At 43.6% G+C, this 14,743-nt stretch overlaps 1 protein-coding gene across 1 annotated transcript in view; it reads right to left on the bottom strand.

Annotated features, from left to right (window-relative positions):
* MYH10 (myosin heavy chain 10) overlaps positions 1-14,743 on the bottom strand; it is an 84,512-nt gene that overhangs the window by 31,109 nt on the left and 38,660 nt on the right. Inside the window, exons 6-10 of the mRNA XM_083874581.1 lie at positions 6,656-6,748; positions 4,526-4,589; positions 2,795-2,893; positions 1,793-1,936; positions 1,389-1,484 (exon numbers count right to left, since the gene is read on the bottom strand). Coding sequence (XP_083730707.1) covers positions 1,389-1,484; positions 1,793-1,936; positions 2,795-2,893; positions 4,526-4,589; positions 6,656-6,748 — 496 coding nt within the window. The remainder of the gene's footprint in view (positions 1-1,388; positions 1,485-1,792; positions 1,937-2,794; positions 2,894-4,525; positions 4,590-6,655; positions 6,749-14,743) is intronic.

Here is a 14,743-nt window from a genome sequence, read left to right as displayed (position 1 = left end):
GGTTCCATCTCCACTGCCCACACAAACTCCTTCCCATCCACAGAGATAAAGCCTGACCTGTATCACAGCCAGCCTCTAAACAAGAGGAGTCCCTATCAGGACACACTGATTTCTCCAGAGGATGCAGGGAAACCCCTCACAAAGGGATGTGACAAGAAAAGAGAGATCAGTTACACTCAATTTCTTCAGAAAGATGCAATAACATAGACCACATCACCAATTTTTTTTTAAATACAAGAGGACAAAAATATGCTTTAACTGTGATCTGAGCTTTTCATCCTTTTGTCTTTAGAAGTCAGAGTTTTGTATCCAGTACTATAAATATCCAAGAATATTAATATATTTACAGCCAGTGTTGTAATTCAGAATTGTCTAAAAACCAAAGGTAATGTAACTGAAGTCAAGATAGTCAAGGAGCATCTCTGTGTTTCCACATCACACCTTCCACATGGACAATGACCCAGGTGGGTTCTCTAAACCAGCAGGAAAAGCCAAAAAAATTAACCCCTCACCCATCTTTTCTCCTCACTGCAACACAGAAAGTGCTAAAAATACTTTAGGTCAGTAACTACTGACCTTTAACCCCCACCTGGGCAGCAGGACAATTCTGCCCTCAGAAAGGACAATTTTGGGCACTGCAAGTGACCCCTGTGCTCAGCAATTTGGGACAGTTACACAATGAGACCCAGCCAAGAACCTGAATTGGGGTTCCCACTGTTCTTACTTCTCCAAACTGTCTTTCCATGAGAACATTTCAAAGGCTGGCACTGGATCCTTAAATAAAAACCCCAAATGTGCCTCAGCAGCTTTTTTTTTTTTTTTTTTTTTTTTTTTTTTTTTTTTTTTTTTTTTTTTTTTTTTTTTTTCCTGGGTGGGGGAAGAAATATATCTTTCAAAATACTGATTACATTGCAGGCACTGATAAATTCAGTGTCAGCCACACTGCCAGGACACTCCAGAAATCAGCTTGTTCTAAATGCAGCATTCCTGTCTTCAGCCACTGCACCATGGAAGTTGTGCTTGGCTCCAGAGCTCTTATCATTGGCAACAAAACTGCTCTGAGCAACCAAAGAAAACAAACTGATTTAAGCATGAACTTCTTCCTAGGCCTTAAGTCTTTGGAGAGAGCAATAAACAAGATTACAACCAAAATACTTGTTCAAAGCTTAGCAGCAATGCAAACAGCATCAATTCCCTTGATGGACATTTGCATTTGTCTGCAGGAGGAGATGGAAGGGGAGAGGTTTAGGAATTGCCTGTTGGTGCCATCAGCCCAGGCCTGGCCTCATTCTGGCCCAGAGCACTGCCAAGGATGCTCAGCACTGCTCTGTGCTTGGCAAGGGACTCAGCACAAGCCAAAGAACACCCTCCAGACATGGGGAACTCACCAGTGTTCTCTGGCATGGAGGCCTGATCTGTGTTCCTCTCCTTCTTAAAGGAAATGTTTCCAAACTGCAGCACTGAGGACACCACTTTCAGCATTGCTGTGAGAACAAGAGACATGTGCATCAATTTCATGGCAGAGGGGCTCAGCTGAACAATTTTTTCTTCTGTTTCTTGTGTCGCTTTCCTTCCAGATTCCAAGGAGAAGATCGGAGAGGAAATACATTTTGTACTTTGCTTTTTGGGCAAATGGCTTGAATTCAACTCCAGTTGGAGTTAAGCAAACATTTTCTTCAGGCTCTCAAAGACACTGATTAAATTTGGTGACATTAAATTAGCAGAGTGTGTGTATGTGTGTGTGTTAGAGAGGAAAGAACGCTTTGAAAATTCCAGAGGCTTCATAACTTACACAAGATCTCATCGTGTGAAAAGCCCATGATGTGCATGGCTTCCATTGTCTCCTGGAAGTTATCCTTGTCTTGTTGCCCAGGGATGGGGATGTAGCCATTAGATAAAAATCTGTAATTGTTAAATCCTTCGAGCAGCAGGTCAGCTGTGTTGGGGGAAAGGGCAAGAGACAGAAAAATAAGCTCAGAAATGCTGTTCACACCCACCCGTGCTCTGTTCTCACTCAATTCCCCAGTTCTGCTTTAGGAAATCAGCTCCTCAGATATGGCCACAAGCCAGGACAGCAGCTTCGAAACCCTAAAAATACAAGTGCACCTCCCAGGCTGAGGCCAGACTCAGACTCTCTCTCTGCAGCCACCTCCACCAGCTCTTTAATGCATTAAACCAGCCCACAGAACATCACCCAGATCTAGCATCATCTCAAATCCTCATCTGGAATATCCTAAAAGGAAAATCTCTACTGAAAGGTAACAGAGCCCAGCAGAAATGGATTTGGGGATTGATGATCACATCAAGGATGCTGAGCACCAGCTTATCTCATACAGGAAGAGTGGATCAATCCTCTGAAGTCTGGATCTTTATTAGCTTCACTTATCACAATCTACCAGAAATTCCCTAAGAGGGGAAAAAACCCCCCCAAACAGAGCTGAGATCACCACCCCAGCACTGCAATGGCTTGAAGAAAGCCAGGGTTTGATTAAGTTTGGGTTAATTTTCTGGGGCTGCCTCTGCTGACCAGGGCTGGCTGTTTCCAGCTGGGAACTTTGCAGCTCCAATCCAGGGATTCCCAGCCAGAGCCTGCCCAAACTGGGCTTTGAAAATTGAAATGCCAGAGTGGCTCCCCAGCACATGTGATAAAACCAGGAGTTATTTCAGAATGAAGCTGCCTGTCCTCTCCTCCTTTTAAAACTCCCCATTCACAACCAAAGGATAATTCAAACCCATCCTGTCCTACTGAAACAACAAATGCAGCACCCAACAGGTTTCAAATTCCCCAGCTTACACTTGAGGTGCTCTCCTGCTCCAGCCAGGAGCTGATAGAAGATGTGGAAGGTCCTCTCATCCTTGGCCTGACGGACAGCACGAGACTTCTCCAGCAGGTCTGGGAACACCTGGAGTCAAGGGTCACCTCCAAACTTGGCTTAAAAACCCACAGAGCAAACAAGAGCTCCAAAGCAGCCTATGGAATTTGTGGGAGACCAAAGAGGATTTCAGGAGTAATGTCCACGGCAGCTGTGGCTGCCCCTGGATCCCAGGCTGGAATTCTGTCATTGGACCAGGTCCAATATGAACTTTTAGTGACTAAGTAAGAGATTTCCAGCTGAGACTGGTAGAAACCCACTTTTCACCTCAGCAAATTCTTGACATTTCAACACTCCCATCCCTTGGCTGTTTTTCCCTGCATTGTCCTGCATTCCCTGCAGCCACCACTGCCTACCATGGATCAGCTGCAGCTTTGGTGAGGAGGAGCTCCCACCCTTCTCCATCACTTCTATTGAGGTCATAGCTGAACTCTGAATCCCAAAAACACAGCAGCTGCTGAATCCAGAAGTCCTTTATCACCCAGAGTGCATTTGTCATTCCTTCCAAGCATTGCATTTTCCCATGACAATGCACACTCCCTTTAAGCAGCTCCCAAATTCAATTTCTGCACCAGGTAGTGCCTGATTAGCTGCCATGAACTGTAATCTTATTGAATTTTTTTTTATTTCTTAATATTCCATATTGTAAAGCAAATATAGGACAGGGATTTGAAATGACAGTGGCAAGGATGAGTTTCTGTGACAAAGAAGAAATTCCCCAAGAGTTAAATCCTCCTGTTTTCAGTTCTGGGCAAAACAATTCATCTGGACTTTCTAAAAGCTGCCTTCATTTCTGTGCTGTGGTGAATGAAAAAAAGCCACTTATCATTGCAACATATTTTGAATAACTATAGATCTTTCCCAGCCTTATTGGGAAATCACATTTTCTGACAATTCCAAACCTTTAATGCACTTCAGATCAAGCAGTTCCAGCAACCAAACAGACACTTAACTACAGCATTGTTTATGATCAATATTCACTTAACGTTGTTTACCAAGACTTCCAGCTTCATCCTTTTATGACCACTCTGCTGCTATTCTCCCAGAAAACTCAAAATTACACAATAAATACATTTTTAGCACAGAGAAAACAACTTCAGGGAATGGCTTTCAGTGCCAGTATTTTTACTTGGTTTTACAGTCATAAATAAAGGCGAATCTTAGAATTAAAACTGAATTTGCTTTGGAATTAATAGTAATTAATTAAGTATAATAGAAAGCCTTGTTTTATTGAATCTTTATGGGTAGCTGAGCTGAGCTGAGCTGGCAGGAGGTGGCCCAGCTCTGTCCCTGCATCAGGAGCATCCCTTTAGCCATCCCTGGCACCAGGCAGAGCCTCAGCTCCTCCTTGGGAAGGCCTTGGGGGATTTTCAGAAATACTCCCAGAGCAAGCACATTTTACACGGTTTCCCTTTTTAACACACCCTGGGTTTAAGGTCAGTCTGCAGGTTTCAGAGTGCGGAATTTGGGAGTTTCGGATTTCGGAGCCGCTGAATCTGTGATATTTGATCAGTTATTTTGAAACAAAGGAAGACATGGATGCTTTCAAAGGAATGTCCAACCTTTCACTGCATTCCAATGAATTCTGGGGTTAAGAGCAAAACAAAGCAGGGAAGCTGCATTTTGCAAGGATGGGGCAGGAAAAAGGATACAGGTCTCAATGTTGGCCCCAACAATGTAACCAGTGACATCGAAGTTAATCCTGATGAATTTGCCCTGCAAAGAAAAGAAGATTTTTTTTTTCATAATTACTTTTTTTGTTGTTGTTAATTAAGACAATGCTGTTCATACCAAAGATAATCCAAATGCATTCATGGATCAAGGATTTCCCAAGTTCAAAGGAAACCTTTCCCCTTCCATGGGCTCAGCCATCATCCCAATGCAGCACATTGCACACAAACACACTCTAAAGACTGAGGAACTCCTAGTGCAGATTTATTTGGAATCCAGACTTAGGAAAAACTCCTCTGAATGTGAAGTTTCATTTCCCCTGAGCAAACACTCAGGCTGAGGAGGAGAGCAATGCTGACATTGCAGGTGTGCACATTTCTATGGCATTTTCTGGTGCCTGAAGGGGCTTCCACTCCTGAATCTCAGGTGCTGCCTGGCCCAAAAAGATTTCTCCTTCCTTTTCCAAAAGGCCTCTCTTCAGCTCATCTAAGGGCTGAATTCTGTTGACACATCACAGCACTGAGTCCAGGGCTTTGGAAAAACCACATCAGAGGGAAGCATTCAGAGCTGCCACATAAATCCAGCAAGCCCACTCTCCTATCCAATGCAAACCAGAGATTTATTCCCTGGAACACAGGAGAACTGCCTTTGGTAGAACTAAAAAAAGGGGAAAAATAAAATCCATTGGCCACTGGGCTTCTTGGAGTCCTCCCTGGGTTATCAGGAGCAGGGGAAGGCTGTCAAACCTGCAGGGCTGAACAACACCACCTCTCACTTCGTGGGAGGAGAGAGATTTTTAAAGTCAGGTTTTAAAATGGCTGTTAAAGATGATTTTTTTTTTTTTTCCTGCATGAGATGAGACCATCTGGAATGAATTATACTTGCTCCTTTATGAAAACAGAGCTGGAGCCATCAGAGTGATTATGTTCATGATGGCAATGCAGAGCTCAAAATAACACAAACCAGATGCTAACATCTTTTAGGGCAAGAAATATTCTCATTAAATTAGTACAGTCTCTGATGGATTCAAGACAGGTAACAAAGTAGAATTTCATTGTGCAGTGAAACCTGTTGATGTTATAAATCCTGTACCCAGCTTCTATAAGCAACATTATAAATTACAGGGCTGTAAAATTTAAAAAGCTGAATTTCCACCAAACTCTGCTCTCCCTTCTCAGCTGAAAGGGCTGATGGATTTAGTCATACAGTCTTGCAGAGTTCTTATCATGGAGTTGAGTTCATGCATTATAAATCCAAGCAACTGTTGAAATGTCAAAGGCAGACAAGAAATCTTTCATTTGTTCTGTAAATTTTAGTGCTGTTCTTGCAAGCAAAAAGATTTAATACCTCCTGTGCACGTTTGAAGTTGTACTAAAAACATCTTCCCCCTGTAATAGGAGACAGCTTTTTTTTTTTTTTTTCTTTCAAAGGAAAGGAAGTTCTAAGAAGTGGCAAAAAGCTATTAATTCACCCCGAGTTCCACCACAATTTTTAAAACAATGGAACCCATCAGAAGTGGTTATCAGCCACCAAAACACTCTGTGAACAGCAGGCAGGGACCCAACAAAAACATGCAACAGCTACAGCAGTGCCTGACACCTGGGCTAAGTCACACAGTGGCTTTTTGACTTTCCTGCAGTAAATCAGTACATTTAGATGGAGTTGTAGATGCAAGTTCTGCGTTTTTGTAGAAATTCAGGATGTTCTCCCCAATCCAATCAATGGATCAAGTCACAGCCATGGAGAAGGAGGCTGCAGGATTTGCCTGTCCCATGGGGACGCCACGATCTTTGCCACTTCCCAGCAATCCAGCAGGATTTGTGCACACAAGCCCCAGCTCAGCTCCCCAGCAGAGTTAGATTTGTTTAATTGTGAACTGCTGTCAGCTCAGAGATGGCTGGAGTGAGGATAAAATCATGTTTTGCCAAGAGCCGGTGAGGAGGTGTCTTCAGTGAGCCCAAAAATGCAGAAGGCATTATAAGAGAACCTGGACTCATGGAGGAAGAGAACGGATAATCTTCTGATACTCATTAGAGAGGCAACTAAAAAAGGGGATTTCTCCACCCACAGCAGTCAGGTTTACAGACTCTGGAGGGACAGGAGGTACTCACAAAGCGGGAGGAGTTGTCATTTTTCACTGTCTTTGCATTCCCAAAGGATTCCAGGATGGGGTTGGCCTGAAGAAGCTGCCGCTCCAGCTCCCCCTAAAAACCAAAGAGACAGAAAAACAAACACATTTATTGCAGAGCACCTGTGCAGGCTTCAATATTCTGCCTCTCCTGACAGTCACCTCCCCTGGCTGTGGCAGTGCCACCACCTCCAGAAGGGATTTTCATCCTTCCCCTCACTCCCAAATCTGCCGTCTCCTCCATCCAGGGGTGAATGTGGCTGGATTTTTGGTGGTGTTTTTCTGGGTGGGGTTTGTTTATTAAAACACACACAGAGACACACATGAACAGAGCAGGGACCAGGTAGGACTTGATGGATGTTGAAAGTCACCCAAGATGGGAAAGAAAATTCACATTTAGGGCTAATGAAATCAGGCACAGACCTTAAGTGCTGCTTAAGGGAAGAAACCAATTGCACTGATTGAAAGTTTTAGATTTAAACTTTGTGTTGACCATACAGCTATCTCAGAACATCTATTTTCAAGCTCAGAAATACCCATTTTCAAACTCACTTTCAGATGAGTCAGACTGAAACTCATCTCATTGCATCACCTCTGACCTGCCCACACCTGAGAGGGCCAGAACAGCACAACTGAGCAACACCAATTACAAACACTGTTTCCAAATTGCTCAATCCAGCCAGCTCAGGATGCTTCATGCATTTGTTAAATGTTTCTGCAAGTTCTGGCCAATGAGTTTAGAATGTGAAGTACTTATCTCAAGGAAATTGCACAACAGCTTTTACAAGTGCTGTCCATGAGGAGGTCTGGTAACAAAAAAAAGTCTGTGCTGCTTCCAAGAGCCCAGGAGGCACAAATGTACACAGGAAAATATATTATCTTCTTGCTCTGAAGGATGGTTTGGGAAAAAAAAAATCAAGTGAAGCTGTCTGGAATGTAGTCTCCAAATCTGACATTTCATGAACCTGCTTTTTCCAATTATTTATAGTCTTGATGAATAAAAGCCCCAGACCAAGCATCAAAGAACAGGAAGCATTAAGTCTCCTAAGGCTTCCACACGGGGTCAATTCTTAGACAGGAATTTTAAAAATTCACTACTTAACACCTGAAAGAGTTTAATTTGTATATTGAAATATATTTCAAGCTCGCCTGGAAATAAATGGCTGCTTCTTCTTTTATGTGACCTCATGTTATCTGCTCAGAAGTTACCTACTTCCAAATGTATTCCCTTTAGGGAATTTTACATTCCCTGAATTCTGGGGTAAGGAAAGAAGGAATAAATGCAGAAAGACTAAATGTGAGTCTTAGCCCAGAGCAGAGCCAGCAGTGCCATGGCAGTGCTGCCAAACCCAGTTTAAAAGCACATTTAAACTGACACATTAAAATACCTGCAACTGGAGACAAACTGGATGCCTGTTATAGCCACCCTGTGCTGTCTGCAATTGATATTGTCCAGATTTCCCATGTGAAAGCTCAGATTCTAGGAATGCTCCTACCTTCCCTCCCCTCTCCCAGCGTGCTGCCAGCTCCTGTGGGCACACCAAGATCCAAGGGAGATTCCCTCATCACTGCTCCTGGGATAAAACCCAGCACATCCAGCAAAGGCAGGGAGTGTGGCACAGCTGGCAGGCCCAAGTCTGGAATATTTTGGGGAAGAAATGCCCTGGCTGCACAGTGACTGCTCCACGGGCATGGGCTGGGGCTGTGCACAGCAACCTCTGCAGGGCTGGAATAAAGCAGCAGAGAATGTGGACAAACATGTGTCCAAACCCTCTGACTGGAGGCAGCAAGGGCTCGTTTTTGCCATCATCTCTGAGGAGCTGAAGGAAGCAGTTGGATCCTCAGCTGTGGGTGAAAACCATGGGAACGAGCAGTGCTGCACACGCAGCCTTTTCACAGCTGTCACCAAGGAAAGCGCACCTCTCACCGTGCAAAAAGGCTCCTGATTTGGGAGTTTTCCTCTCTCCATGGACTGCTTTCAGCCAAAAGCAATCCTCTTTCTGAAGAGCTCAGTGTTTTGCAAAGACTGAACTGCAGAGCGTCAGTTTGGCCTCTGGGCACCTCCCCAGAAGTTGGAAAAAGCAGTATGGGAACTGTGGGAGAAGTGAGGTCATGCAGGAGTTCATGCAGGCACCACGAAGACAAGGCCAGGTGATTGTCTCAGTTTCAGGAAAACCAGCAGTGACTGGGTTTGGGGAGGCCTGGGGCAGGCAGGGGAAGCTCCATGCTACTCACATACAACAGGGATCCACTCTGGAGTTCCAAATGACATTGAAACAGAGATGTTAATGATTCCATGCCTTATGCACTATCAACAGCTTGGGATTAGCATTTTCCACGGACACAGTTAAAATGTTCACCAGCAAACGTTTTATGTCAACCCTGACACGCCAGCTCTAAGCAAAAGGAGGGTTAAACCAAACACCACTCCGTCTATTTTTGGACTTGACAAATATTTTAGTAAAAACCCTCAGAACTGACTGATGTGCTCAAGGAGGGAGGATTAAGTTCAACACTAGGAATGTCTGCAGCTTCTGAAAAAGAGACCATGGGCTCAGACACACAGTTGGGGTGCAGAGGTTTAATGTGTACCACACACTCCCAGAGGCATCACAGCTGTCCAGGGATTGCTTTTTGCTTCCAATACATCACACTTGAAGGTTCCTTTACTATTTCCCTTTGCACTGTAGTTACACTGCACTCATCAGCTTCAGAGAAATTCACACAGCTAAACTAACCCAGGGGAGCTGCTTCAGTTTCCATGGTTGGTTACAACCCAAAGAGCTGGAGCAAAGCTTTTTCTTTATTTAAAAAAAGCTCATGCCCAGCACAAAGGCATCACTTACCAGCTCAGGTTAGAGTGGGGCATTTATCTTGTGGCAGCAATTTCCAAATTCCTGCCCTCAACTTCCACCTTAAGCCTCTTTCAGGTGAACTCTACCTGGAGGACTGCAATTCCTTCTCTCTCCCAGGAAAATGGGATCAAAGAGAGCTGTGCCCAGGGCCAGGGGGATCAGGGGCCTGGGATGGGCACTGTTACCTGGAGCCTGAGCACTGAGAGAAGCTGCAGCTCAAATCAGCAAACATTAATTCAGGCAGCACATCCCACTCTGCTCACATCACTTATCCTAGAAAGTCAGGAGAAACTCTTGATTTCAGAAGGCTTTTGGTTATGCCAAGCCTTTTACACTTGAGATCAAAGTCTTCATTGGTGATTGGTGAAGCTATAAAAATTTTCAGACAAAACACTTAATCAAAAGAATTTTGTAGCCTCCATTAATCCAATCTTTTATTTAGTGCTTTGGTTAATATTTAAAAAGTGTTCTGCACTCTCTCAGCAGCACATTACCCAATATACACACAGTATTTTGGAGGAGGGTGGCTGGAGAGAGGGCAAACCTTTCATTTCAGGGCTTAAAAGTGGTTAAAATCCCTTGCTCTGCTGAGAAACTCATGAGCTGCTCACTTTTCCCTCTCTCAAAGCCAGTTAAACATTTCCAAAATTCTCTATTAGTTCTGTGTTCCTTCAAGGTTTCCCACATTATCAGCACAAAGAGAAGAATATACATCGGTTCTCCTACATAACTGGAAAAGCATTAAAAAAAACCACTTGCCTGGTGTTTCACGGGTTTGGGTGATTCAGGCTGTTCATTGCAAACAAACAAATGATAAGTTAGCAAGCAGGCATTCCAGCTGCATGTCACATCCCAAATTAGCACTGTCAGCACGGTTAACCACACACTCACTTCACAGAAAGTTTCACAGAAACTGCCCAAATTCATTTCAGAACACAAGTTATTGGCATGTGCAAAACACTGCACCCTGTGTTTATGCAGGGACTAATTAAACCCAAGATGACAGATGGCCCTTGAGCAGAAGGGAAAGGGCAGGAGTTGCATTATTTGGGCATTGCTTTCAAAATTAAGCCCAAGTCCCTTTCTCCCCAGCCTTGGGCACTGTGAGGTGTTGGGATGGAGGAGATGATCACTGCCCTTAACACTCACAGAGCTCATGGAACAACGTGAGGGAAACAACACCAAGGAGGCACAGGGGTTGGTTTTGCACTGGACTACAAAAAATATTTAAGAAATGCAAACCCACATTTGAGACAAGACCTTTGCTGCTTCCTTTCAAGCACCAACACGAGCAGCAGCACAACCTTACACTGGAATTTTGCCAGCAAGAAGGACAAAGGGAACGTGAAGGCAATAAAGTAAAATAAAACCCCTTCAAAATTCAAATCTGCAAAGCTTTGGCAGAAATTTTCAATTCCATTCTTTCTTCCTTGGCTCAGTCTGTGACTTTAATAATGTTAAGCTTCATATCTGAGATCCCTGAGGCAAAATATTGTGGAGAAACAACACACACAACAAGAGATTTTTATACCAAGCCAAATGTGCTCCCTCTTTCTATGACTCTTTATTTTATTAGTGCAGAATGGCAGATTTTGATAGAGATCTGTAAAGCAGCTGGCAGAGGTCTGGCTTGGTCAGGTAAGTAATGGGAATTTTCAAAGCTGCACTCTACCTGCCAAGAAAAGAATTACCCCTCCTGGAATCATGGGGAAGGACAGGAACACCTCGGAATTCAGAGGAGTTTCAGTTGTTTATATTTAGAAAAGATGAATTGCACTCTTGGGTGTCCATTCGTGTCCTAGTAGAAACAGAACTGAGCTCAATCAGGCACAGATTTAACTTCTCTGTGTTTAAATTAGGGCAGTTAAAGCCCACTTGGGAAACCCAGGGGAGATTTAGCCTGAGTGAGCCTATCTGAGATCCTGTCCTTCAAAAACTAATTCTGTTTCTTTAGAAATTAATAAAACAATTTAAGCAATTTAGCATTTCCCGCAGCCACTGAAAGCAATCATTAACCTGAAAGTACCACTAATGAGTTCTAAAGTCTAAAATAGCACCAACATGAAAGCTGGGTTTAGTGAAAATAGAGGCAGTTTGGGGTGAGAACACTTTGGGGAATCCTTAAAGCCCCTTCCAGGGCCTAAAGGGGCTCCAGGAGAGCTGGAGAGGGACTGGGGACAAGGCCTGGAGGGACAGGACACAGGGAATGGGTAGAAGCTGAAGAAGGGCAGGGCTGGATGGGACATTGGGAAGGAATTGTTCCCTGGGAGGGTGGGGAGGGGCTGGGGCTGCCCCTGGATCCCTGGAATGGACACTGGGGCTTGGAGCAGCCTGGGACAGTGGGAAGTGTCTCTGCCCATGGCAGGGGAGCTGGAACTGGATTATCTTTAGCATCCCCTCCTACCCAAGCCATTCTGGGATTTGTGATCTGCATTTGATGTCAAGGTTTCATCTGCTGGAGACTGGACACGGTGCAGGGCTGACTTTCAGCCCACCTTCAGCCCTTAGGGGACTCTTGTTTATAACCCACTGGGAAAGCTGTCCCTCCCTTCCTGCTCTGCTCTGGAGAGCTCAGCCTCTATCTCCAATTTCAGGGACTGCAGCAGCCTCACCTGGCTCTGCCAAACCTCACAATTACTGAAGTTTCTCTTGCACACTTCCAGCACCTCCCCACACTTGCGAGCACAGCGCCCAAGACAACATCTTGGGATTCCAGAGGAAATGAGACACTGGGGCCACAGATTCCAACAGTCAAAAATCAGGAATCACGACTGCTCGGGCTGAAACTCCAGCCCCTGTGTTATTGACTCCATTTCCAAGGATGATGTGCTAAGGGCTGTGCAGGACTTTGTCAGCTCTAAAGAAAGAGGGATTTGGGGATAGAAAAGCCTCATGGACAAGCAGCTGGATGCAAACCATGGATGGGCAGAGTTCCTTAGAGAGACTGAACATTTCCCCGCCATCCCAGCTGGAGCAGGGACCTGCTGAGCCCCTGTTCTATTTTTACAGCACTCTGTTAGGCAAATCAAAGTTAACCCATGGCTTAGCATACTAATTGCTTTGTTTAAAAAAATAATCAATGAGACATTCAAACAGGCTCAGAAATATACATGTCACTGATAATTATCTGTAACAGGATGGATACAGACAGACTGCAAGTCATGGATTAATTTAACAAGCCTATTTAGCATCTTGTTGTGCACAGGGTAATGCACAGGTTCTCCAGACTGTGGCTCACCAGCAGCCCTCTAGAGATTTCTAATGAATATGCAAACAGGACTAAATTAGGGCTGCTTCTAGAACCCCCATTCTGACATTTCTAACCTTTCCAGTGGCACCTGTGAGGATCAGAGATTCTTTATTTCCAATATATGAACAAAAACTAATGGTTGCAGAACAAGGGAGACCCATTTATATTTTCAAAATTAGTTTGGTGACTAACATCCTGCATTTTTTCATGGATATATGGCAAATCCAGTGCTCACTGTGGTGCTGCACTGAATGAAGGGCACAATCCAAGAGTTTTATTTGGGACACTCCCTGTTCTTTCTGTTCACATCCCAGCTTTCCCCTTTCTTTCCTGTGCTTTCCCCGAGAAGTTGCATCATCTCCATCCCTCAAGATTTTCAAAATTCAGCTTTTGTGGGGCTTGGACAATGCAATCTCACTTTGAAGGAAGGCACATTTTGAAAGGTGTCTGGACAAGAGGCTCCCAGAAGTGTCTTTCAAGCCTGAGGTATTCCAAGTTTTCAACAGTATATTTAGAAGTACTTGGTGTAAACACAATGCCCTTCTCTCCAAAATCCAGTTGGCAATTCTACTTTTGTAGAAACTGAAAGAACACTGGGTTTGTTTTGGGCTGCACAGTGGTAAAGCCAAGAATATGCATAACTCAAAATCTCCACAGAAAATCCCTTCTGGTGGATGATGTCCCAGGCAGTGTCACCCAGAGGCACAACCTCCCAACACAGCCCTGACACTCTGACACTCCAGTCCTGAGAAAGCTCCTCCTGAGGCCTCAGCACCCTCAGCCTGCTCAGGAAACACTTACACAGACTGATTTTCACCTTTTCTGTGTGAAAAACCAGCACCAGTTTGAATAAGTGTCAAAGCACAGGCTCACTGTTTTACTTTTGATTAAAGCAAAGAGTCAAGTTTCCCCATCCACTTAGCAGATTTCTCCAAATCTACCTGCAACTTTTCCTTCTCTCCCACTTCAAATTCTCGCCTTTTTTTTCCCTTCACAGACTGATTAAAAGTCACCTCATGTTCCTACAGGAGTTTGGAACCAGCATCCCTGGAGGGGCTCAGAAAATGACTGCAAGTGACACTTCATGGGATGGTTCAGTGGGAATGAGGGATTGGTCAAAGGCTGGACTTGATCTTAGAAATCTTTGCTATAATTTTGTAATTCTCTAATAAATCTATAATCCCATAAGATAAAGCAGTTTGAAGGTTCCAGCCACCACAGACACCAGGATTACTATTGGAAAACCAGGCATGTGCCTTTCATGATTACAGCAATTATATATTTTAATATACCAGTGTTTGTAGCAAATCTGAATTAAAACTTCACTGCAAAGAGATCCGAGTGCTCATAACAATGAATATTCAAACCCATTCCTGTTTTTTAAAAGCAAAGAATCACTAAAAATTCAGTGCAAATACTGAAGCCTGGCAGGAAATCTGAAGAAAGTTTTAAATAAATCAGAGCTGGTTTCAAGCTACCAAAAAGCCCAATATTCTCTGATATAAAAGGATATACTCACTTGTTTATAGTGTCATAAAATCTGAGCTTTTAATTAGATGCTGGCTTCTAGATATAGCAAGCCTACAGCAGCTTTTAAGTTGGATAATTTTTCCTATCTACAAGTTAATTTTTGAAAGCATAAAAAGCTTGTTCACAAATATAGTGAAAACTGCAGCCAGTGGGAACTAAATTCAGTTAGAATTGCCTGGGTTTATTGAATGTTTTTGAAAAATGGGGTTTATTGCATCAGAAAGCTTTGCTTTTATTTGTATAAAGCCTTTAATTGCACAACAGAAATTAGGCAGTTGACATGGGCTAAAAATTTTGATGTAACTGCTCGTTTCAGCCACTGCTAAAGAGAAAATAATGGTTGAGACAAAATTACACAGATTATATTACAGTTTAATAAAGAAAAAGTCATTTTTTCAAATGCAAAGATGGTAATTTGCAAAAAGAGCAATAAACA

The sequence above is a fragment of the Zosterops lateralis genome, assembly GCF_965231275.1.
Source record: "Zosterops lateralis genome assembly, chromosome: 18".
In the NCBI taxonomy this organism is placed as follows: domain Eukaryota; kingdom Metazoa; phylum Chordata; class Aves; order Passeriformes; family Zosteropidae; genus Zosterops; species Zosterops lateralis.
Note: the sequence above shows the minus strand (reverse complement) of the source record. Positions and strands in the feature narration are given on the sequence as shown.